Source organism: Rousettus aegyptiacus, unplaced genomic scaffold, assembly GCF_014176215.1.
Source record: "Rousettus aegyptiacus isolate mRouAeg1 unplaced genomic scaffold, mRouAeg1.p scaffold_m13_p_6, whole genome shotgun sequence".
Classification (NCBI taxonomy): domain Eukaryota; kingdom Metazoa; phylum Chordata; class Mammalia; order Chiroptera; family Pteropodidae; genus Rousettus; species Rousettus aegyptiacus.
In genome coordinates this window covers 104,692,996-104,719,372 of record NW_023416309.1, presented here as the reverse complement: position 1 = coordinate 104,719,372, position 26,377 = coordinate 104,692,996, and the positions used below count along the sequence as shown (strand labels likewise).

The following is a 26,377-nucleotide window of genomic DNA, read 5'->3' as shown; positions in this document are numbered from 1 at the left end:
ACTAGTCCAGCCTGGGCGACCCGAGAATCAGGCTTAGAGAGCTCACATTCGGAGGCCCTCCGTGTTGGCTGGTGCAAAGTCCTACGCTCTTCTCTTCCTCCTCGACTCACTGCAGTCGTTCATAAGGTTTGGCTTCCGTTTCAAGTGACGAGAGAAAATGGCTTCCCTGTGGGCCTCCTAGCTGCTGCCACCCGAAGCGCTCTCCTAGGGACGCAGGAAGGCATACGCAGCTTCTAAAATTTCAGACATGCCTTGAGTAGAGAGGGAAAAAAGAAAAAAGAAATGTAAGTCCCTGGTGGAGGAATTTCAGAACTAGAGGATTTGTGTGTGTGTGTGAGTGTGTGTGCTTTGCCTTTTTTTTTTTTTTTTAAATCATCATCGATTTATGTAAAGCAAAGGGGGGGCGCCCCTACATCAGTGGTGCTCAGTTAGGGGCTTTTTTGCCCCCCAGGGAACATCTGGCAGCATCTGGAGACATTTTTTATTGTCACCACTGGGCGGAAGATGTTTGGCATCTAGAGGGCAGAGGCCAGGGATGTAGCTAAACATCCTACAATGCACAGGACAGACCCCACAGACAGTGTCAGCCGGCCCAAGGTGTCAGAAGTGACAAAGTCGAGAAACCCTCCTGTAGACTGATCCAAAGAAAGGAAATTGAGTAAAACCTATTAGTAGCAAAACTCATTAATGAATTCCTTTAGTTCGCATTTGGTACGTGCCTACCGTGTGCCAGGCTCTGTGATAGGCACTGAGGCAGCAAAGGCTAATTTCTACTACCCTCTGAACTTGAACTTCTTTCTGCAGAGAAGGCAGATTCCTCTTTCCCTTCATGTTAGAGGATATAAAAGAAGTCTCCATCTTACCAATGATAGACAGAGCGTAATAATTTATAGGGGGGAATTTACAGTGTTTGGAACCTGGGTAGCAATGAAGAAGAAAGGATAAGAGGCTTTCCTGGAAGCACAGGCCCCAGAATGGGTACCCCTTAATGTAGGACCGTGCAGGGGGAGTTTCTAGGCAGGATTTGATTTAGAGTCTTCCCCCTTGAGTTGGGCGACCAGGGTTGGGGGACTCTTGAACTCGACCTCCAGGCCCCCGGACTATATATAGTCCTCCTGGACAAAGAAGTCATCAGCAGCCAGGCCCTTAGTCACACCGATATAAATACCTGTTGAATTCTCTCTTAAGGGAGAGCGAACAAAACAGATATATCTGACTTTCCCCATAACTGTCAAGGGTGAGAGATTAAATGTTGTTTGCTAAGTACAGCAGGCCTCCAGAAAGGGAACAGAGACACAAAATGAGTAAATATTGTCGTACTTACCTGTACCCTTCCATACAAAGTACATCGTCCAAACCACTCGACTTCCTCAAATTAAAAATATTTCATTTTGCCCTGCGTCTGGGCGGTTGAGGGTGGTGAAATGTTCAATTATCTCCAAATGGCCAGATTTGACACAGCTGCCTCGTGCCGGGGTACGTCCGTTGAGTTCGGTTTGTTGTCGTGTTGTTATTGTCATTTCTTTTCCCTTTTCCCTCCGTCCATCTGTTTCTTTCTGAGAGTAACACAGCTGTTTTGTGACGGGTTCCAAGTTCCTCTTGGCTAATGAGAGGACTGACTGCACGGTTTGTGTGAGGAAAAAGCGGGGGAAGCCTCCGCTGCCAATGGGCTCCCCAGTGATCGCCCCTAAAACTGGGGGTGAAAGGCTGCCTGCGAAAGAGGTCATGGGGGGCAGGGTCCCCAGCATCTGCCGCGTCTCAGGCCCTGAGTCCGCCCTCTTCGCAGGGTCCGCATGAGGCCGTGCTGCTAGAGAGGGAAGCGCTTGGTGGTGGCCGCAGGAAGTGGACGATGACATCAGGGGCGGTGGGGGGTGGGGGGAACTTCACTGATGGTTCTCTCGCCTCCCGCTGCTTTGGAAGCCGGGCAGCAGCACAGATGCCATTTCCCAGGGCACTTGCCAGCCCCCCACCCCCACCCCGGTGACCCCAAGGGGAAAGCAGCATGGTATCTGTGGTGTCACTGCAAACACCCTCCCGCCCTTGCAGGGAGAGCCAGGGTGATCTCCTGCGAAACTGGCTTGCATTTGCTCCCCCCATCCCCCCGTCCCCTATACAAGTTGGACATTGTGCTGTGCATCTATCCAGGTTGATGGTCCTGGAGAGGAACTGGGCCTCGGGCCCAGTGGGAAGCTTCTTCTGTATGGGAGCTGGGATCCAGGCAGCCTGGCCAAGAAGGCTTGGAAGGCTGGAAGGAAACTGCCATCCCTCTGATCTCAGAGAATAGATCCTTTGTGATGACGCAGTCAGTACAGGACGTTGGCTGGTGACATAGTCTTTGGGTTAAAATGAAAAGTAGGACACCCTCACCTTTAAGAAGCTTATGATCTGGTTGGGAGGGTAAGGTCTCACGACATAAAAGGCTAAATGACAGCACAGCCCGAGGCAGCGGGAGGAATGCCATCACAAGATTTGCTCCCTTAAAACTATTATCACCCCGGGGCTTGGAGGAGCTGGAGGCTCTATAAATAAACAGAAGTGGTCAGGGCAGGCTTTATAGGAGTGGTTAAATCTGAGCTGAGCCTTTAAAAAACGGTATTGTTTATCTGTTCACAAACTAATATGTGATCCTTATTAAAAAGATTCCAACATGATTTAAATGAGTAACATGGAAAAACAAATATCCTGCGGTGTCTCATGACAGAGATAGCCGTTGCTAAAATTGGTGTTTATGGTCTTTATACTTAAACATAGTGCGTAAATGACATTATTTTATAAAAATAACCTCGGAACACACACTACTTCTCAACATGCCTTGTTTCACTAACGGTATAAGCTCGTCATCTTGCTGTAGCAGCACACGGCCCGCTAGCGGGTTTTGTAATGGCTCTATAATGTGCTGTTTTTACGGTTAGGTCATATTTATGCCACTCCCCATGTAGGTGGACATTTACGCTGTGTCCATTCTTTTGCTCTTACAGTACTGTAGGAAACATCCTCATATGATATCCTTTGGGTGTTGTTCTAATATTTCTGCAGAGTAAAAGGGAAGTCATTGAATCAATGGGTATGTGGGTTTATATCTTGCTGGATGGATATAGCCAAATTGCCCCCACTCCAAGCCGTATTAAATTACCCCCTGACCCATGCTTGTATGGGAGCAAACTGAATTTTGAGGATGAGAGAGATTGAAAAGGCAGTGGAGTAAGTGAGGGCAAAGACAGTGGCCAAGCTAGGAGTCCCTGGGCATATTCAAGGTCAGTGAGTAACTGACCGAGGCGGAAAAGATCCTTGAATGACAAGCCAAGGAATTTGGATTTTGTCCTGCAAATAGCAGAGAGTTTTCAAAGCAGGGTCGCCAGCCACCATGCAAGGGGACTCCATTTGTGACCTCCCCAGAGAGGCTAACTCTCTCGGGATGGTGACGGAGGCTCTGGGACCCCAAAAGGTTTAGGACCCTTCTCCTCACCAACCTACTTCTCTCCCGCTTCCGCTATCCCTTTCATGAACAAATCACCTCCAGCCATCTTAACCGTAGTAATATTTTGTTAATAAAAAGAAACCTTTGGAAATAAAATGGCCTTAAACAGTAGACCAGCTCTCAACAATCCGCTGGCTACATCATTTTAAACCAATAACGGACACCTCACTTTCCAAGGAACAAAGAGGTAGTCTCTTTGTTTTTTAATTTTTTCAAGGGGAAAAAAATCTTTTCAACTGTTACAGTAATTCGTATAAATGAGGTCCTCCCCTAGAGCTCAGTGCCCAGAGTAGCAATTGCAAATCCTACCAGCTAGATTTGGTAGTAAAAAGCCACCCCCAAAAAGTCAAACAAAATTGAGGCAAATGAATGCCTAAACCAGATCAAAACCAGAGATTCTGTCTACCAGGAATGGAGTTGCTGATTGTGGCATTGGCCCATTGACTTGATAGAAAGAGTCCTTGGGGAAATGGCTCCACGTTCCAAAAGGAAGGAGTCATCCAAGCAAAACATCCACAGAAGAGAGAAACAGTTGGGCTTGTTGTAAAGGGACCTGTGCGAAAGATAACCTCTGGAGCCTGTGGATGGGATTCATAGCTCATGTTTTCCATGTGTAGATGACTCAAGGTGATAAGGAGCCTTGGCTTTGGTCAGTCTCCTAGGTGATCACAGTCATTGTACTTCATCATCACCAATTATTGTATCTGGAATCTCTTCTTCCCCTCACACGAATGGATGGATGGAAAGATGAGATGTGGTGAGATGATGTGAAAGGCAGGATATTAAAATGACTAGCATAGTCCCTGGCACATAGTAGGCATTCAATAAATGCTCTCTTTTCCCTGCTCCGACTCTGGCATTGAGATCTGCAGATGTGTTGCTGGGTATGCTCAGTAGAACCATGTGTCTTTGGAAAGTAGCTGCTAGGGGAGTTTGTGTATTGCTTTTTACTCGTTCGTGTGAATATAGAAGAAAATCAGAGGGTTGGTCCCAGTCACTCCAGTTCTCACAATCACACAAATCCTCTTCAGGTACAGCAAGACCCTTCAGAAAATAGAGCCATTTGGACTACTGAGCCTTTTTGTAAAAAGGCGTTGGTATTACTTCTGTCATTGTTTGAACCGAATTCAGAATGCCGCGTGTCTGGTGCTTCACTTCTGACAAACCTTAGAAGTTGCATTTACTGTTTGTGTGCCAGCTTCGGGCAGTCTGTGGTGTTGGAGCCCCAGGGGGGTACCCAAGCCAGTTTGGGCATTTTATCAACTGTCCATCTTGGGCCTTTCTACCAGGTGTATTTTAGAAGACTAATAAAAAGTTAAGACTTCAAAAGAAGGAAACAGGAGCCAAAGGACCTGAGATTTTCAGCCATACGCGACCTAGCTCTCCAATTCTATCTCAAGGTCAACCTCCCTCTACTTTCAAGAAAATAGGCTTTAAATCCACAACTTGCTCAGGACTTGGGCCAGCTCTGTCAGCCGCTGCTATTTTTAGTCTTATTAATTTTGAATTCCTTAGTTCTCAAATCATATTGGAATCACCTTGAAAAGAGCTTTGAAAAAAATGCAGGTACCTGGACCCCGCTCTAGACCAGCCAAACCAAACACAGTAAGATGGGACACAAGGCTCTGTGCGCACATGCACCAGGTTTGGGGAACTACCCCCAGAGCAGAGTGACCCAGCTTTCCTCATGCCATGGCACATGTGGAAAATTATTGATTTTTGATTGGCATATCGGGGAGGAGCTCCCAGTCAGAGATGGCTCCCCGAGGTCAGAAGGCCCGGTCTGCTCACCCAAGAGCCAAGAAGAGCAGGGTCTTTTCGGGTCTATTATCCATTCAAGGAAGGGCAGCTCTGCCTCAGAGAGCTCTGTTTCATCGAGTTTTGAAATCGTTTTATGGTTATTCCGTTGTGTGGAGGGAAAAGGATATGGCCACGTAAGCCTGGAAGACCGCCTGTTCCCCTCCTGGGGGAGGGGCCAGTGCCTCTGAATTTCATCCCATCTGTCGGGACTCTGACACCATCTGTGGAGTCCCATCCAACGCCTTCCTTTCCAGTCGACGGCATTAATTACGAGATACATTTGTACGTTTTTTTTTTTCCGAAATTTCTTTTGAGTTGGGGGCTGGCTTGGAATCAGCCCTCATCTAAGTTTATTTCTTCCAACCTGTGACTGTAATCGGTGTCCACCAGGTCCTCTGGCTCAGTCTTATCTAAGCCCTTTCCCAGCTAGCACACTAAGAGTCCACGGCTGCGACTCTGTGATAATGGAGCTGGTATTTTTTCCCTTAAAAAATAAGACCTGACCCAGGGATTCGCTCTTCCATTTCTTGTATTTATTCAGATTCCAAGTACAACTGTTCAGCTTCTGCTCCAAAAACATCCGAGAAAGAATAGGTGTTATTAACTCGCTTGTCTTCGTCTTTTATTGTCAAGGGGCCCAAAGAAAGACATATAATTACCAGCTGATAAACTTGGGCCTTAGGTGTTTCAACGAATTTCTCATAGAATGGCTAAACCCCGTTCAACTAAATTTTGAGAAAAATAAAAGTCCTCACTAAGTTGTTTTATTCGGTTAAGCCATTTAATCGTAACAACTTGACAAAATAGATATTGTCTCCATTTTATAGATAAGGAAACCAAGGCTCAGAGACTCTTAACTCACCAGAAGTTTCAGGAAGCCTCGATTATGGCCTCAAAGATTGTGCCTTCTCTCCCCTACCAACCTGGCTCCTTCGGGTATAGCCAGAGGTGCAAACAACTTGTCTTTGAAAAGCACTCTGGGAAATCTGTTTCCCCCTTCAGTATCTTGTTAACCCCGAGTCTCACTGACCATATGAAGGGAGGATCTTCCAGAAAGAGCAGGGAAGCAGAAGAAGGGCCTTCCTTCCCGGTCTCTTGTTTACCCTCCTTAGATTTAACAGTCTCATAGAACTCCACTCCCCATCTTTTGGGAGAAAAAAAATGTCCTCTTTATGAACAGTCCAGAAAATAGCATATTGGTCAAAATGAACCAGATCGGGCGGGGGGGGGGGGGGGGGCGGGGGCGGGGCGAGGACTGGCCATCCTACAACTAAACAATGTGGGAACCCATTAAAGGGGGGAAATAATTCTACCCCCCTAAAGAATGCATCGTCAGACCCAGTTTGAGAAACATTCTTTTCCTCGTTTTATCATCCCAGTCTTGTAGCTGAATAACTTGCCCAGATTCACACAGAGAGTAGTTGCTGGAGCAGAAATTCAAATTTCTAACTCCAAAGGCTTTTCAGTGAACCCTCTGTTCTGCTCCCGAGAACCCAGGACCCCACAGAGGTGCCTCTGGGCCCAATCAATAACGAAGTACATCGCATTAAACCATGAAGGCTGAAATAGCCTGAGGAATCCACTCATTACTTTTTACCTTCTTTATGTATTGGGATTCCAAATAACAATATATTTGAGAAAACAAAATGAGTTATAAAGCCTAAATAAGTTTGAAATCTATTCCAGCTTTAAAAATGGAAATTCTTTATAGCCTTCAAATTACAGGTTGATTAGCTAATTGAACATCTCTATCCCAGTTTCTGTTCAACAAGTTGAAGGTCCAAGTTTCCCAAAATAATATAGTACACAAGGAACAAGCTAGATTTAGGGACAGTTAATCCTGTGCTGATCACCGTTGCCATGTTGCAGCTCATCAAGTGTATTTGTTAGTCTGTTATCAGCTTTTGATCTAATAAACTCCAGCTATCTCTAGGCCAAATCATATATCCTCAGTATGGATTGAGGCTATTAATGCTTCATAGCCTGTATCCACACAGCACTGCTAAGACCAGAGTGAGCAGGACAACCCACAACACTCAGGCCCGGTTCAAAGGCTGCAAACCGTGCCAGTCCGAACGGCCTGCTTTTCTTTATGGGAAGAGCTCGGCTCACTGGCTGTTAGAAGAGCTGGTGCCTGGCCTGTCACTGTCACACACTCAGTAAGGTGTGCCTTTGAATGACCTTATTGGTTTTGAGGTGATCTTAAAAATATAAAGTCGTATCTGTTACTGCTGAGAGGAACGAGTTAGCATTATTTAACAGGATGTGAGGGAGACGTCTCGTTGCTCTGGAATTGGGAACCAGGCCCAAAGCTGAGGACAAAGGAGTCAGGCCCCCACATTCCACAGGCAGCTGCTAATCTACTAAGGCCAGGTGCTCCCCAGGGCCAGCCAGGTGACCCTGCTGGCCCTCTCACCATCGCTCCCATCATCTACCTCTTCCCCCTTCCCAGTCTATATTTAGAGATGGGCGAGGGATACTCTCAGAGTGTTGGGGGTACACTTCTTGCGTAACCCCAAAGCCATGTAAAGGGAGTATGGTAAGAATCAATTACAGAAATTAAGGTGTCTGCGAAAAAGCTATTTGCTGAGCTGGGGATCTTCAGGGCCACCTTCAGCACTGCCATCCTCTGAGACGGGTGAGACCGACGTGTGGCCCCAGAAGTTGGCAGGGAACATGAGGATCGATGCCAGCTGTCCATCTGGAGATTTCCGAAAGAGGGGGCTTGTGGAAGATGCCCAGTGGCAGAGGCTGGGGCGGAACCGTGCAGGAGCGCGTCTGGGAACAGGATGGGGCATCCGCTTGCACATTATAAAAATGAAGATAGTCATGTGCTTTATAGGCTGGTATGAGGTGAATTCTGGGGTGTTTGATGCCAGCCAATTCTCTGAAACCTACTGGGTGTCCAGCAATTCAATTCCAACACCATCTACCTGGAGTTAGTGTCAGATCCCCCAAGTTAAAGGACTCAGTCCCCGCTTAGATGCCAATCACAAGTCCCAGCCACTCGTGCTTCTAACTGACCGCGGGTTCCCAGCAGAGGTGTGGTACGCAGCAAGCATTGAATAAATACTAACTAGTGCGGTTACTCGTCCTTCCTTCCATCCTTTACTTTCTTCTGACCACCTCTCCTACGGTTCTCTTTTGATGTAGTCTTCTCCCTAGCCCCTAAAAGCTATCAGCAGTGGTCACCCTCAGGGCTCAAGACTGCTGACTATTAAATTATTTTGTGGTTCGTGCTCAAATTTTCCATTCTCATGCTCCCTCTTCTCTAAGTAGGGAGTGTTGAGTTTTTCTGGCGCTGAATTAACTGAGAAGGGCTCAGAACACACAGCAAAACAATCCCCCGACCGCAACCACCTTTTTTGTCTGCCTTTCTACAGGTCAGACACACCTTGAGCCGAGCTCCTTTAAGAGAGAGTCACTTTGCAGAGGAATAGCACAAATCACTCAGTATTTGTGGTACACTCTAGTGCCAAGAGCAAATGCTTTAAAAATAGCACTTATGGTATTAACTGCTAACAAAGCAAGAATTGGCCACTTCTGGCTACAGTTTGCATTTAGGGGTTTTTTTTTTTTTTTTTTTTTAAGCTGATGCATAGCAGTTGACCTTTTAAGTAAAGGTTTAGGTCAGTTCTCAAGCACACTCTGAAAGCTCCTTAGTTCTGTTTGGTTATTTTTTTTAACAGCATTATCGAAATACAGTTCACATGCCATACAATTTAGGATTCAATGTATTTTAGTGTATTCACATGTATGTGCAACCATCAGCATAATCAAATTTAAAATATGTTCGTCACCCCTAAAGTCAAGTCTGAATGCTTTAACTCTTTCACCCCCTTCCAAAGCCACCTCACCCCAGCCCTAGACAACCACTAACTAATCTTTATGTCTGCAGATTTTCCTATTCTGGACATTTCACATGAGTGAGATCCTTTAATATGTGGTTCATTTGGACTCACTTCTTTGAAAGCTCCTTAATTTTTATGTGTATCCCTTTTAGGATTTAAGTTCAAGAAATCTTGGATAAAGTCGGGGCTAAATTTTATCTGGTTAAGTGACTATTCTTTGGAGAGTAATGAGAATAATATCTGTAATACGTTAGTTAGCGTCTTCAAGGAAAGTTCTAGAATGCAGGGAAAAATCTCATGTGTGTTGTTTGTCCCTGTTTTAGGGCTGAGCATTATGGTTACATAATGTAGCAATTCCTAGCCATTTTCTACTTAGCCCTAATTCATTTAACATTTATCAAAAACTTCTTATTTCAATTAACAGGGCAAGCCCTTGTTGGATACGGCCCTTTGTGGTTCAAATTGAAAGTGTAATTAATCACGGAGACTTTCTATCTCAGTGAAAGGCAACTAATAACACTGCCTCTGAGCTGTAAGCCAGTACCAACCAGGCCAAGACGTCCCGGGGGGGCTTCTTCTTGCACCTCCCAGGTGTGAGACTGATTCTAACAATCACAGAGACAGTTTCACATGGGCTGCCCTAAGGAAGAAGCTCTTAGCTTCACCTTGGTTCTGCTTTATCCAAGTGAAGAATGGGTGAGGCCTGAAGGTGTGGCTGACCCTGTGCAGAGGAAGCCCCTGGAGAAGGGGTGGCCAGTGAGGTCCATCTGGCCCCGGGGAGACAGTCCTGGCACCGGCTCACCTCCCTCTGTATAAATCGGTTTTAACAACAAAGGTCGAGTTTGCCCCTGCCACGCCTGTCGGTACCAACAGGATCTGGAGCCAGAGCTCTCCTTGTGGGTGAATTTAGAAGCCCCCCAGCCTGACCATTTTGCAGCCAGCCAGCAGCTGGGCGGAGGATGCAGCTGCAGCTGCCCAGTGTTGAGGCTCAGCGCTCTGGGAATGAGTGAGCACGCTGTGGAAGAGTTTCGGGGGAATCTGGGAGGTTTGCCTTCTGACCCAGGGTTATAGGTCAATTAAATTGTGTCCCTCCAAAAAAGATAGGTTGAAGCCATAACGCCCAGTACCTGAGAGCGTGATGTTATTTGGAAACAGGGTCTTTACAGAGGTCAAGTTAAAATGAGGTCCAGTGGACCCTAATCCAATATGACTGGTATCCTCATAAAAGGAAGAAATTTAGACAGAGACAGACATGCACAAGGGAAAACAATGTGAAGACTCACAGGGAGAACACCGTGTGACCAGGGTATGTATCTATAAGCCAAGGAACACCAAAATTGCCAGCAAGCCAAACCACCGGAAGCTAGCAAAGGGGCATGGAACAAATCACTTACCGCCCTCAGAGGGAGCCAGCCCTGCCCACGCCTTGATCTCAGACTCCCAGACAATAGACAATACCATTCCCCATGAGAAGAGGGAGCCCCGCCCCAGCTCGAAAGGGCACGGGAAGAAAAGGATTGCTCTTGTCTCTGTATATCTCTCAGCCCTTCAAGAGGATAGCCCCAAGGTGCACGGAGGCTGTCCAACTTCAAGGCTGTCCAACTTCAAGGCTGACCCACTCCACTGTTGGGAGGTACCAGCCCAGGGTGTTGTTGGCTGGGACCCACTCCTGAGTGTGCCACCACGTGGTTCCTGAGCCCCAGTGAAATCGGTTAAGTCACTTCCTTAAGGGAGCAGCCTACAGTAGGGGAATCTGCTTTGCTCTCTGCTTTGCCAACTTGGAACCTGCCACCGAAACATAAGACAAGGAGGGAAAGGAATTGGTTTCGAGACAAGACTATCAGTTGGCCTTGGCCCAGGACGTAGTCACAGCGCCCAGTAAGCAGAAATCCTTCTCTCGGGATTTCTTCCACCCTCGTTCTTAGGGACACCAACGGGGGACAGCTTCCGGGAAATGGAAGCGCCCAGCCGGCCCTTGACTGACACGAGGACACCTGCATGGTGTTTGGCAGCCGTATTTCGGTCGGCGCTCATCAGCATTTTTCTCTATACTCGGCCACAGGATAACAAAGTAATAATCGGCGGAAGGCACTTCGGATATTCCCGCCGCCTCCGTCTCAGGAGCCTTGCTGAGAGCTGAGGAAATTGCATTACGGTCTCTCGAAGGATGTTTCTGTGTCACGTGCCTCTCATCCTCTCTCAGGGATGTTGCCTGTGGATGACACGCCATCTGTCGGTGTCAGACTAGGGACTTTGCCGACATTATCCGAACAGCCCCCAAGGGGAGTTAGCCTTTAAACAGCATCCTGCAGATGAGGAGACTGACTCTCCTCTGACAGAGCGTGCGAAAATTTCAGATGGGAATGTCCTGTCCGCGGGGTGTAGGGTTTGGGACCAGGTCTGGGAGGAGTCGGTAGCCCTGAGCCTGAATCCTGGAGGACTGTGGAAAAGTCACGGATCACCAGTGAGCTTTGGGATCCTCATCTGGAACAGGGAGATGGTAATTGTTCCTTAAAGCAGTGGTTTCACGTTGGCTGCACATTCAGACGCGTGGGGAGCTTTAGAAACCCTGGACTCTCAGACCCCAGCAGGACTGATGATATCAGAAGCACGAGGGTTGCGGGTCGACCTTGCTCCTCGTCCTCAGAGGTTTCTCTCACAGTTCTGGAGGCCAGAAGTCCTAAATCAAGGTGAGGCTCTAGGCAAACACCCTTCCTTGCCTCTCCCAGCTTCTGGGTCCCCAGGAGCTCCTTGGTTTACGCTGCATAACTCCGTTCTCTGCCTCCGACTTCACGTGGCCCCTTCTCGGGTCTTCTCCATTTCTATTTCTTATAAGGACATCTGTCATTGGATTTAGGGCCCACCCTCTCAATAATAATCCAGTCCGAGCTCATCTTGAGAGCATCAGTTTTATAACATCTGCAGAGACTTTTTTTCCCAAATAAGATCACATCTACAGGTACTGGGGTGAGGACTAGGACACACCTTTTGGGAGTCGCCGTGCAGCACCTTACAGAGAACTTTCACCAAGTTTTCTGGTCGCACTGGGTTGGGATCCAGCAGGAGTTTCAAGACGTGTAATGTCTCGGTCACACTCAAGTCAAACTTTATGTCCTTTTAAAATAGGCCAGACCCCGAAACCAAAGTTTGGAAAGGCCCAGGAGATTTGTAGCATCAGAGATGAAGGTGGAGATTTATACCCCTCATTTTAAAAAAAGGAAGCCTGGTAATGAAAGTTTGAAATGTGAAGTGATCCGGTTATTTTATAAAGAATGATATGCGATATAACAGTTTGACCAAAATATTATAATAGCTGTAGAAACACAAACCAGAAATTTTTCAAATAAAAAAAAATTTTGAAAGTTTCTGAGAAAGGTCAACTGATGTGTAAATGGTCAATTTAGATACTTATGTTCACCAGCTCAGGTGAGAAAGTGAGAGTTGCAGAAAATGATTGCAAAAGGAATGGGTATTGGGGAGTGGGCGGGGAAGAGAAATGGGAGTGATGGAGCCTGAACAGGAAAAGGGAGAAAAGTTTATGACCAGAATATTTCAGATAAGGTTAGATTTTTTTTTTCTCTCACCTTCATTCAAAGGCATTCAGCTGAATGTTCATTTCCGATCTTAAGTTTTGATTAAAGGAGTCCTCTGGTAAATCCTTCTCCCTCCCCTCCCTCCAGCTCGTTGAAAGCAAATCCCTAATTATAGGCCACGTCCGAGATTTACTCAACGAAATCGACAGCTGTGGATATTACACCAGACTTGCAAAAAACCAACACGCTGTTGCCGTAAAAGCTCACTTTTTAATTGCTGCTTTGGCATCTGGCTATAACAAAAACACCCTTTTGCTGTTTGAGATTAAAAGTAAATGTAGTGGAAAGAACATCGAGCTAGAATCGGGGAAGGCTGGGATTCTAGTCCCAAACCAGTTACCAAGCGCCTGTGGTTTGGGGGCAAAATATTTCATTTGGCCTCAGTGTCCTTACCCATAAAATCGAGGACATGAAACCGAATTGCCACTTTCATCTTAAAAATCCTATCCTGCATCTTGACAATACACTACCTTATTTTTCCTAAAACCTCATGTTGCAAGAGACTAATATAATTTTACTGTTTTGTGGTGCGATTAGGAACCACACACGGATTTAAGCATCACTGTGCAAGCAGTACTTTTCCTGTCTTATTCAGAACTGACGTTTGCTATGACGCCCCACAACTCTTAACTGCTTTGGAAATGTAATCTGCCAGTGTTTCACGCTTAATACTGCAGTCTTGCTTTATTCCTGAGAAGCCTGGAACATACACAGATTCTGGAAGAGGTGTCATTTCAGATTCAGCAGTGGTTGGCCAAAGAAACAAGTCGAGGCTAGTCCATGAATCAGAGACGAATGTCCTGGGGGGGAAGAGTGGGGTGCGGCCATGTGGCCCAGAGGTCTCCATCTGCAGGCCTCTCTCTCGCCTGCACACTGCACAGCGTCTGGAGGCATGAAGACGGGTCAGGCCACGGTCCTGGCTTTTATTTCGTTTTCCTGCCTCTGCTGCCCGCTCACCTCCCTCTGTTTGCTGGGTCCTTTGTCTCCTGCACATCGGGATTGCTGGGAACTTTGTCTTCTTGCTTCCCTTTGCTCGCTGGCTCGGGAGCAATCCTTCGTTCACCCAGTTGCTAACCCATTTGGGACAACCCCTTCCCAGGTTCCTGAAGGTTTGCCACGCATATTCTGGTCAGCCACAGCCACGGCTTCTGAGCCTCAAGATAGTTGTCAACGTGCTGATAATTACACTCATCATTTGCCTCTTGTGGCGAAGTCAAAGGGCGCATGGGAAAGAAACCAGCTTCCCCGTTCAACTTGTTCAACTTCGGCTCCTGTATTTCAGCTCAGCAGGAACTGCTTGGCAGCTATAAATTTCCTTGTTTATAGCGTTCAGACGTGTGGCCAATTGTGTGAACTTCTGGTGTGTTCTGCGAAAGAACAAAGTGGCATTCATTCTCTTCCTCTTTGGTGATCTAGTTATTGCATGTGTTTTGTAATTCACATGATACATCTGCTTTATCTCTTTCTGAGTTACAATCCACTTCAGAATTTAGTGGCTTAAAACAACCACAGTGCATTATTTCCTCATGATTCTGCAACCTTGGCTAGGCTTAGCTGGGCAGATCTTCCGTTCCTCGTGGAGTATGCTCGGATCGCAGTATTAAAGGTGGCCTGTTCCCTCCCATCCCTGGCTTCTCAGTTGCAGCGGGCGGACCATATGGTCCTCCACACTAGTGTGGTGGTCACAGCATGGTGGTCTCAGGATAATCGAACTAGACTTTTTACATTGGCAGGATTCCAGCTTCAGCTTCCCTTCACAACTTGAACTGACACCGTGGCTCTTCTGCCACATTACACTGGTCAGAGCAAGTCAAGGCCAGTCTAGATTGAAGGGGAAGGCAAACAGCCTCCCCTTCTTGGGTGAGAGGAACAGCATATGCCGGTTCAGTGAGGAAGGAAGCGATGGCGGCCACGTTTGCAGATTATCTACCGTAGTCTCCCTGGTGACGCAGCTCTTGATTTATTAGTCTTCTCTTTTTATTCTTAATGGCATTATATGGCATAGAAACACAGGGCAGGCAGGACCTAGTCCCATGGCCCTGAACATCAGGTCATTTACCAGCGATTCCAGGGTGCTCTGGAAAGGCACTGCTGTCTGCCCCAAACTGTAAGATTGGACGTTTCATCAAAGTCTTCGCCGACTGCCTTTGGAAGTGCAATGATGACTTACACTAGTGGAGCGCTCGCTGCGGGCCAGACCCTGTGCCTGTGCCTTTCCCACGTGTCCTGCTATTACATTGTCATCATCTTCCCAGACCAGCGCATATAATATCAGCAGCAGTTTCTGGCTCAGTTTGGCTGATTAAAGTACAGCATGGCAAAGCTGGTACCAACGACTCAGAAATGCTGCCCACTCTCGAGGTTACCAACCTGTATTCCCTTGGGAAACTTATTATGTATTTTCTTTTCCTCCTGCCCCCCTCCTTCCAGAATTTCTTCTGTCAATTTTGTAATTATATATTCGTCCCAGTCTAGTCCCTTTCTACCATCTTCCCAGGCTCACTATCTTCTTGCAATTGATGCAAATGAGGAAGGACCCTGGAGGAAGGCCAGGGGACTGAGGTCCTCCAAGTAGAGTTGAGTCTGTTCTCTGAGTGGGAGAAAGTTATCTCCAACTATGCACACACAGACCACACCTGCCACACACAAAGCTGATGCCCTCTCATCTCCCTCAGGACAAAGAAATCGGGCCAAGGGAGAGCATCATGTAATACCTGGACCTGTACCGTGTCCATACAGTGCATTCAGTAAACACATGCTTAGGATAATGACCATCATAATATTACTTGATGCAGGGATTGCAGTAAACCCAGAGCCAGGGCACACCCTGAAAAATCCTACTGAGGGAACATATATTGGGATTTTTAATATCACTCTTGTGTATTTTTTAGATTTTTTTTTTGATATATAATTGACATACCGTTTAAAGTGTACAAGTCTGGTTTTTAACATATTTACAGAGCTGTGAGCCAATCACCGTAAATCTAATTTTGGAACATTTTTATCACCCCCGAAAGAAACTGTTCCCAGCAGTCATTCCCCATGTCATACCTCCTCCCTCAGCCTTAGACCACTCATCTCTTTCTCCGTAGATATTTGCCTATTCTGGGTATTCATATAAATGGAATTACACAGTGTGGCTTATGGAGACTTGCTTCTTTCACTTGGTTTCACTTATTTACTTCATTTATTTCATATAAATAGGCGGTCGAACTTTTAAGTGACCATTTCCTTGCTATATTTTTTCCAGGATCCCAAGCACTTCAAGTCAGAGAAGACAGGCCGGGGGCAGTTAAGGGAAGGCTGGAGAGACAGTCATCAGCCCATCATGTGTTCCTACAAGCTGGTGACCGTGAAGTTCGAGGTCTGGGGGCTTCAGACCAGAGTGGAACAATTCGTACACAAGGTTAGTGAACAGACAGCAGTTTTTGAGCTGCAGAGCAAACAGCTTTCTTTATTGTCCGCTGGAGTACGTGATGTACAACAGATCAGTGCTGAACCAACATGCGGCAACCACCTCTAGAAAACCCTGTTTTTGTGAAAATGTGTTTTACATATGGGTTTAATTTTCTTGCACTAATAGATGTTTTACACTTCATCTCTTATTCTGTGACCTCCATGTCTGTTGAGTGAGTATATTCAGGAAGTTATACTTTCAAAACATACACCCCCATTTGGCATATAGATCCAAGCATGGGTACTTACTTATACTTGGTACTTGGGTACTTGCGTTCCAGGCAGAGGCACTGTGTGTACAGCCCCCAAGGGTAATTCTCACTCAAAAGATCCTTCAAATGTAGACCCCCTAAGGTAGAGGATGCACCAAGAGACAGAACAAGAAATCCCAGTATTCCCATTAGATAATAGTACACGTCAGCCTTTCTGCTCATACAATAATTCTGTTACCAAAGAATTATTTACCACCTCAGAACAAAGGTTTCAATTGTGTGCCCACTTTGACCAAACATGTTAATTTGGTAGCATGAGTTCACTTGGTAATGACTTCAGGATTTCTAACACGATTCCTGTCCTCATGGAAAAAAATGGGAAACTCAGTGTCAAGCATTGCCCTTTGTAACTCCTCCTAGTTCCATAAAAATAAATACTACCCGGTTGTCTCTGCATTCCAGATAGGCTGGATATCTGTTTATTTTTCCACTTAAAAGCTGATAAAAAATAGCTTTCTGAAATTCTTCTGGGAGCGCTGGAATTTAACCTTAATGCTCTGAGCTTTTTGTTACTTAGATGGATTTGTCTACGGGGAGCAATTGATAATAAAATTGGGGGGCAATCGATAATAAAATGTGCAAATCTCGAATTTAAGCCCAAGGAATAGACCGGACTTGGGCGCATGATAATAGCAGGCTCTGGAACACATTCGAGACAGAACTGTGCCAGTCTGCTGCTGAGCGCCTAAACTCCTTCTGCCCAACCAGACGGGGGCGCCAAGCAAGACGCAAAGAAATCAAGTTCTGGGACCGTCTGTGTCCCCGTTATTACACAGGAAGAAAATCAGGACCCCTCGAGTAAAGATTTTCCAGCTTCAGCTCTGTGTCTCCCTTAAAAGCTGAACCTTTCTTGACTTCCTAAAGTATTCTCCCCCACACACACTTTTTTTTTTTAACCCAAACTGAGCTCTTATAAGGCCACAACCATAAGTGCCCTTTATCATTTCCCCCTCTCACAAAGCATATTTAGATTGTCACAGGCCTCACTGTGTTTCTTTTCTCTCAGAAGACTTCGGCTAGTTTTGAGAATCTTTTTCTTTAAAATACCTGTAGGGATTAGGCTGTAGTAATAGGCATTCCTATTGCCCATTTCCAAACATAACGAAGTGTTATCAACACCCCCAAAACACACCTGCTCTGGCACGTGAGTTGCTAATGAGTATCTGAGGCTAGCATTTGCTTGGGTTTAAAGTGCGAGAGATGCCTTTCTCTGAGCACCTTTGTTTTTTTAAGAATCTATTCACAGTTAAGGGGGGGAAAATGTTCGAAAGCGAGCCATTAGCACATTATTGAATTCTTGTTTCCAGCAGACAGCTGTGTTGTACTTCATGTAATGGGGTATATTTACTGATGCCTCGATGCCGTTCTTTTGATTTCCACGAATTTGACACACTCAGCACTCAAGTATGGATGGCTTCATGTTGTCTCTTATTTTCATTACATGTTTCCTCCTGAAGCCTCACTAGATATCCAGAATCCTGGAATAATACACGCTTCGTTATAAATGCTTCCCTTGTTTCTGCAAATTCACCAGATTAAGATCCTTCATTTATAGAAACATGCTTGAACCTTCCACGAGAGGTTTTTGACAATTGCTGGATTTATTTGGCAGGAAGACGGGAATGTTGGAGGGAGTATGTGAGTCTCCAAGAAACGTAAAAAAAAGGCATATTTATGGAGGACGAAAAAAGAACACCATGAAATAAAAGCACATGAACAGTGTTACACACACAAAAACTATATATACTATGTCACCATCAGAAACAATTTCATTCATTTTTGCCTCCGGTCATCAGGCTTATCATTCCCACTAAGTTCTGTTCTAGTTTGGGTCTCTTATGTCATCTCTTTCAATAATACTTAACTAAACTCGCTTTATTTTCCTCCGTTTATTATACGAAAGTCAAGCCTAGAAAGATATTTACTTGTCTTGTGTCTCACATCTTCAATTATGAAAAATCTTTAACCAATATTGAGGAGGTTTCATCAGAGAAGAAAGAATGTTAAGTGCTCTTTGCTTAAAAGCGACTTGCTGCCTAGAAAAGTTTTTGATTACTATCATTTATCATTATTCTACCCGGCACTGGTTAAACCCACCTTTCTACAAATGAAACGTAGGACCTGTTTTAGGTAAAGATAAATGGAGAGAAAAGTCTCAAAGCGATTAGCCCGGAGATTCATTCCAGGCATTGCTGTGTGACTGCCAAGTCATTGTCATTGGTTTCTGCATACCTCCAGCCTGAGTTTCAGGTGAGATGGAGATTAATTTGCAGCAGGCATTTACACGCCAGGGAAAGGGCTGAGGGTGAGCGAGTACAATACCTGTGTGTGTCAGCCTGTAATTGTTATCACGTGTGGACAGAGGGGTACAGAAATTTGTAATTGCCAGGATTCTTAGAATTGGGAATGGTCTCTTGTCCAGATAGTTTTAATAGACATGATATTGTTCAACCCCCTTCTTTCACTCTTTTAGGTGGTCCGAGATATTCTGCTGATTGGACACAGACAGGCTTTTGCATGGGTTGATGAGTGGTATGGTAAGTCGACTTCCCCGAAATGACGTGTAGAACAACTTCATAACATGTTGAGTCCATCTGGCTTCAAATGCCACCTAGAAAGACTACAACAAAGGCGAGGCTACTGCTTGCCGTGTTGGAAATGGCACTGTTCACGGAACATAAAGGAGAAAGATGTAATGATAGAAGCTTGGTCTAACATAACTACACCACTTAGTCATTGATTAAGTAGGACCTCGGTATGTTTGATGCTTGCATACTTGATACACAGGACTCCATAATTCTCTGTTGGATGGGTTTCAAACTCATCCTAATTTATACCAGACTTCAAGATCAAAGCTGCCTGAAGGATCATATCAAGTGAAAGCTGTCCTTTGATTCAGAGATCACTTAAAACACTCCTTTACCAAAAACATAAGGATTCTGTAAGAATTCAAGGGCAGAGGCATGGATACCCCCTTAATCCTGAGACTATTATTCTGGCATTTTTAGTATTTTTTTATTTTACAAGATTTGGAAGAGTTAAACACGTTCTTCACATTTCCAGTAAATAAAAACAAGGTCGCTTCATCCACCCTTCCCAAATCCATGTTTTTTATCCACATGAATCCTCTACATTCCCAGGATCAGTCACCAGAGGCTAGTGCCCTTCACTATAAATAGAAACAAACACACCCAGTGGGCGACTTGGGTTAGATCTGCTTATCCAGTGACATGCCCTTCTCCTTGGCCTTTTCCGAAGTCACGGTTCTCAGTGTAACCGAGATTGTATTTTAGTGCTTTTCTGTCATTGTTCCACCAATTCCCTTGTTGTTCTGAGCAGAAAGTATCAAATTCAAAATGAAAAGATACATTGGACCGAATGGGCAAAGACAGTGATTGTTATTAATGTTGGCTATTTCTGAGCCACATTAAAAAAAAAAAATGATTCTGTAGGGCTTTTTATTTTATTTATTTATTTATTTATTTATTTGCAATTTTCCCAGATCCACATGGTCTGATGATGCAAATGCATCTCCCTGGGTTTGTCCCAAGGCAGACTCCGGAAGATCATCACTGTTATCGCACACTCTCGGGATGCCGCTCACGTGGCCAGTGTGCCGGCTCTCACCACGAGGCTGCGATGCCCCGCTAACACTCGTCTATTTGTGGTTGTCTTTTATGAGGCAGTCAGAGGGAAAGTCTCCAGTGACTACACATCCTGATCATTAAACCAGTCTTTCTGGTTGTTTTTTTTTTTTTTTTCCTGGGGAGCTTTTCTCCCCTAAAACAATTAAGAGCTACTAGTCTGTCCCATCTTGGACTCCTCTGAGCTCATGGTTTCCTTACCACCGACGTGAAGGGAATATCACAAGGATATTCAAAGAATAATAGGCTCAAACTGATGAGAAGTTTGGCAAGCGAACAGGGACCCGAAAGGCCAAAAATCTGCCACTTTGAAGACCAAGAAGACACAGGGCACTTTAGTCGATTTCTCTCTCGTGCCAGAAGTCCAAAGAGGGCTTTTTAGAATGTGTAGCATCACACAGAGTAGCCAGGTCTTCATGAAGGGGACAAAACACTGCAAGCCTATTAATCAGGAAAAAAGGGTTTGAGCAGAGACAGGCTACAGAAAGAGAAAAAAATCGAGGGAGGGCACCTCATAAGTGAACTGCTGAGGTACAGAGGATGAAGGCCCACTCTCTGTCTCATCCAAGCCTGGGGTAAGGAAAGACTTAAAGACTTTCAGTCCAAAATAAAAATGAAAAGGCCAGACTATTACAGAGGCCCTAAACTGGAATAACGCATCAAAGGAAACTGTAGGTCTCCAGCGCTGGGGTCCTTTTAGAGGAGAACAGCTACCTATTTACTTTAGGTGGGTTAGGTGAAGACAGAAATAACTCAAGGAATCTATTGACAAAAAAGCCTTGTCTGTATCTGAATGCAGAAAAACAGCATGTGGTTTAGTGGATGTAGATCATCAGGGTGCCTTGTACTCCCCGGAGAAGGTCTCCACCCAGTATATACACAATCCTAGCCCCAACCAAAACAAGCAGCCTTTTCACTCAGTGAGGGGTCTGAGAACCACCACATCCATTTCATGTAAATTACTGCTGGCATCGTCCCCCGGCTGAGCCGCTTGCCAGGAAAACAGTGGCTCCTTCATTACACAGATGCAGACACTCAAATCAAATGAATGGGAAGAGCCCTGCTCACGAGTGTCTTCTCAGTCCCTCATTCGGGATAATGTTGAGGACGGTGGGCCTTTCAGGTAGATGGATGTGCCCCTGGTACCGAAGCCGGCCGTCTGCCAGGATAGCTTTTCAGTTTTGGGTACCTGAAGTTGCTTGTTTTTCTTTGGCCTACACAGGCTCAGTGAGGCTCTCATTAGCAAATATAGCAAAAGTCCAGAGTTAAAACACACACACACACACACACACACACACACACACCTCTTGCCTGTAGCTTATTGCCTGGCTCTCAGAGTGAATTTCCTGGCCCAGGAAGCAACATTAGCATCCTCTGGTTATTTGTTAGAAATTCAGATCCTCAGGCCCCACCCCAAAACTTACAGAATCAGATACTCTGGGCCTGGGGTATAGGCCGGCAGTCTGTGTTTTAACAAGCCTTCCCAGACGATTCTGATGCTCGCTGAAGTTTGAGAACATCTGGCATAGAGGATGGACTGTGAACCAGGTTAGATTGCAAAGAAGGACAGTTTGATTCAGTACAAACAGGTTAGACTAAAGAATAGTAGATGTCTAGGTGTCTTCAGGGCCAACTGCCAAACTCCAATGCCTTTGGAGAATTAGAAGAAGGTGCCCCTTCTAGGCAGATTCAGCAGGTGCTTTTGGCTGGGGACTAAATTTTAGCCCCATTTGTCTCCTGGGCTCTGTGCATATGGTAGGGTGCGAAATGCACACACTCCCTTATGCAATGGCAGCCCTGAATGTCTTTCTCCCTAATTAGACTCACCACCTCCAGCGCTTCATGAAGAGTCTGGGCAGGGGAGCAAAAAAAAAAAGACATCGTAGATGATGACGATCATTTGCCCAAAGATTTTAATTTTGTATCTTTTCGAAGTTTTAGCATTTTGCTGTCACGTAACTATTTCCCTAAACAGATGTCATTCTGTTCATGTTCCTGGTAAGAGTATAGCCATTTCCACTGCTGAAGGAGCTGAGTTTGTCTTTCAAAGCCTTGATTGGTCTTTATCCATGAGCCTTGGGTCTCTCCTACGTGACTGGAACACTGATCAGAGAAGCAACAACAACACATTTCGGAAGATGGGGGGAGAGGGGATGGGGATAAAAATAGACAGCCCAGCTTCACGGAAGCATGGTTTTGCTTCACAATCTGACAGTATTTTGAGAGATGAGCACAGGGTTGCCAGGGGGAGGCTGTGGTTGGGCGGAACCTCATGAATGGCTTTGAAACCCCGACCCTTCCGAAAAACTATGGGGAGGGGTAGTTCTGCCTGATCTAGACGAAACTACCTCATGAAAATGACTTAGAAATCATCCTGGAGTCCCTCGAGCAGGACTAACAGTGGGTGAAGCAAGCTCAAGGTGGAGAAAGAAGCCTGCTTAGGGACTAGCATTAGCTGGGTGAGTTCACGAAGGCAGCATTTTCTGGTGGCCTCAGGTTTCCTGAAATTTGAATGTGAGCGCCATGGCTCTCACGCTTATGTTCATTTCTCTGGAGAGGGAGCTCATAACTTTCCATCAGGTTCTCAAAGCGACCTGTGACCCACCCCCACTCCACTTCTCCAAATTAAGAAGTATGGGGGAGGGAGGGCATCGCAAGCGTAGGTTATAATTCTGGATCTTAGTGGTCTGAATTACATGGAAATGGTATGCTCCAAGCCTTGAGGATTGGCCACCTTTCACTACAGAAAAGTATAACCATCCTAAGCTATTTGTAATGAGTATGTATTGAATTTATAATCATTTTTAATGGTTAAAAAAAGATAACTTTCCAAAGGATAGCCACCATTTTGATGGAGCCAAAGGAGTATCAAATCTAATTCATGATTGCCAGAGCCTCCCCCTGACCCCATTTTGAGTAAGAGCAAGAAAAAAAATTACTTCTGTTTAGGCTGAGGACCCTAGAAGTGGAGAAAAATGTTTATAGAAGGCAATAAAACATAATGTGCAATCAGACAGGTTATTGGATTAGAGTTGTAAGACCTTTTAAGAATTTTTAGCTGCTGCCACTATGCAGTACAATGTAGAAAAATTCTTGTTTGCAAACATTTTGTTCCTTAGCATTTGTACTTCCTATTGTACATTCAACTGAGTTCTATCCTAAAGACCTTTAAAACATATGATCTTGCCTCCACTTCCTGCGAAATCAACCTGCCTTCTTTAAAATAATTTAAAGAAAATTGCCACCATAAACAAAGTTGAAAGACTAGGAGAAGATACTTGCAACATGTAGCCAACAGAGGATTAATACCTGTAATACATAAAGAGGGTCCTATAACTCAAAAATCCAACAACTCAATAGAAAAAGGTAAAGTATATGAATAGGTAAATAGTAGAAGAAATGCAAATGTCCAGTAACCTCACTACTAATCACAAGAGACGTAATGAAAACGGCAGGGAGATCCATCTGTCCATCTGACATCAAAAATTTAAGAGAATGACAATATTCAGATTTGGATAGGTGGAAGAACAAATTGATAGTTTTTATAAAAATAATAAGTACAAATAACCTATGACCCAGCAATTCCATTCTTAAGGAATACTACACGTGTATAGGTACAAAGCTATTCAGTGTAGTGTTGTTGATAAAAGCTAAAAATTAGTCTCAGGGTAAATGTCTGTTAACAGGAATATGGTCAATTAGGTTATGATAGTCCCATACTCTGAATATGTGTGCAACAGCTAAAAAGAATAAGGTAGTTCTTATTCTTATGTTATTGGTATGGAAATATGTGCATTTTCCATTAGTGGGAAAAGCAAGTCAAAACGATACATACGGTATTGATATAATATAGTTTGATTCCGTAGTGTAAAAGTAAATGAGACTGTGTGTGTGTGATAACATACATGTGAATTCATAGAGAAAACTCTGGCAGGCTGTACCTCAAACTCGTAACAGTGGTTATGTCCAGAAAGAACAGGATTAGTAGGGAAGGTTAAAAGGAGTTAAACTCTTTTCTCTATGTCGTCCAATACGCCTTAAATTATTTCTATGGAACATAATCCATACATTGCTTGAGCGCTTCAATAAATTAATCATTAAAACCCAGATTTAATTTTTTAAAAATAGAAAAAACACTGGCAGTGGACCGGGGTTCATGAAATTGAGGTGTATTTTGCTCTTTAATGAGAGCCTTTAGTTCCTGGTTTAGGACGCCGAAAAGATTTCTCACTTAACAAAGCCCCTCGTCCAGAGCTACCCTGTCAATGCTAGACTAATGGTGGAGGAGAAGGTTCCAGTCTCAGCCCAGTCACCAGGCAGAAGAGAAGGTGCTACTTGGGCTCCGTTCAGTGTGACCTCCACATGCTGGGACAGGAGACTGGGATCTGCTCTGCTCTCGCCTGAAGGAGGGTGAGAAGGGGAAGGAAAGAAATGGCCTAGCAAGAGGGTAAAGAAAGGCAGTCTATTCCAGTGAGGTGCAGTGAGGGGGGCGTTTATACGCCCAGCTTACTTCCCAGTGCTGCTTCTGGTCAGTCTTTGGCAGAGATGTTAGGTTGTGCCTCTCTTAGAAGACATACTGCATTAGTTCCCACAGTCTCTTAAATCAGGCAGTTACCCCAGTGTTACCTGTTTACAGCACCTTTATTTAAGAAACCTTATTTAAGAAAAGTAGATCGTAACCATTAAAATCTATAAATTAAGGATGACTATCAGTTTACTTGCAAAATAATTAACATATGATCCTGTTAATTAAGAAGAGTTTCTGATACACTGAAACTCGTTTGCTGAAAACAAAGAGAACTGAACCTAAATTGTTAGAAGTCACCGATCATTGAAAATTAATCAGTAATGAAGGTGAATGTTCTCTGAAAGGACAGTCTGTCATTGGGCACATGACTGAATGTAACTAAAAAAATTGATTCATATCTAGATTCTGGGGTCATATGCTTTGGAGATGCAGGACGCAATGTATTTTGCCAGATAACTGAACAGGAACGTTTTCCCTTGATTAGGCTTTCCATAAATTACCGAGGAATATTGAAAATGTTTTAATCACTTCCATAATATGTAGGGTATGTAGGGATAGTTCAGGATTTAGGCAAACATATTTTCTTTACACGTCGGCAGGGACTAAATTGTCATCATCTTTTCAAGATCCACTTTACTAGAAATGTTTGTTCTTACGTGGTCGAATTAGGAGATTTTTTTTTCTTTTAGATTAAATTTTCTGAAAATTTTATAACTCTTAATTTAAAACAGCAACATGGAATCATGTTTCTAGAATGGACAGAAATTCTAGAAAAGTGTGTCTCTTCCTTACCAATTCCAGATTGAAGGTGTCCATTTTCTAATGACCCCAGATAATATTTTCAAATGATGTTCTATTTTTCTTACACAAGTAGTGTGTCTTTTGTGTAGAAAATGTGGAGAAAATAAATAAGCAAAAAGAAAAAAATGAAAATTACGCATAATTCCAACCTCTCAAAACAATCGCTGCTAACATTTTGAAATATATGCTTTCAAGTCATTTTCAAATGTATATAATGCTTTTCCAACAAAAATGATTTAATAAGTATAATTTCTCTACCTCCTATTTTTAATAAAATGCCAAGGACATTTCTCTATAGTGTTAAATATTTTCTACATCATTTTTAATGGTCGCATAGTACTATCAATCCCCTGGGTCATTTTCAATTTTTCACTATTATGAATAAGGCAGTATCTTTGAGTATCTTTATTATTAAATCCTTCTTCACATCCATAAAATTGATATGTCCTTGAAAGTACATAATGAGACAGGATAAGCCCTCTCTTAACATTGAGCTAATTAAAGATAAAAAATGATTTTTGTTGAGATTCTCTAGAACAAAGAAACCAAAATGTCTTTGTTTTTGTTTTCCAAATTATTGTCATGCCAGTGAGGGGGAGGAAAGAAAAGATCTCTTGAACACATGTATAGAGAAATTTCTTTAAATGTTAAACTTTTAGTTTAAGATGACCTCAGTATTTATTCCGGGTGTATTTGTTTTTTAAAATTTCGATAACCAGCCATTGAAATTAAAGTGATTGTATTGAAAGAATGTGTTATTATTGTTAACCGAAGTACATTTGTTTAATTACAAAGCAGCATCTCTTTATGGCTTCCAGTTACCTCGATTTTCTAAAAGAAAAGCATGCTCTTTGCTTGGCCAGACTTCTGCTTAGCATTCTTGATACTTACATTGCTATGGACAGCATCCTTGATTGACAGCTTTGGGGTATGGGGTTGCAGGGAAGGTCATTA

At 44.2% G+C, this 26,377-nt stretch overlaps 1 protein-coding gene across 4 annotated transcripts in view; it reads left to right on the top strand.

Annotated features, from left to right (window-relative positions):
- The window catches only part of PITPNC1 (phosphatidylinositol transfer protein cytoplasmic 1), a 208,924-nt gene that overhangs the window by 172,515 nt on the left and 10,032 nt on the right, over window positions 1-26,377 (top strand). For all 4 annotated transcript variants that reach the window (XM_036223316.1, XM_036223317.1, XM_036223318.1 and 1 more), the window contains exons 7-8: window positions 15,973-16,128; window positions 18,924-18,987. In XM_036223316.1, the coding sequence (XP_036079209.1) occupies window positions 15,973-16,128; window positions 18,924-18,987 (220 nt within the window). The remainder of the gene's footprint in view (window positions 1-15,972; window positions 16,129-18,923; window positions 18,988-26,377) is intronic.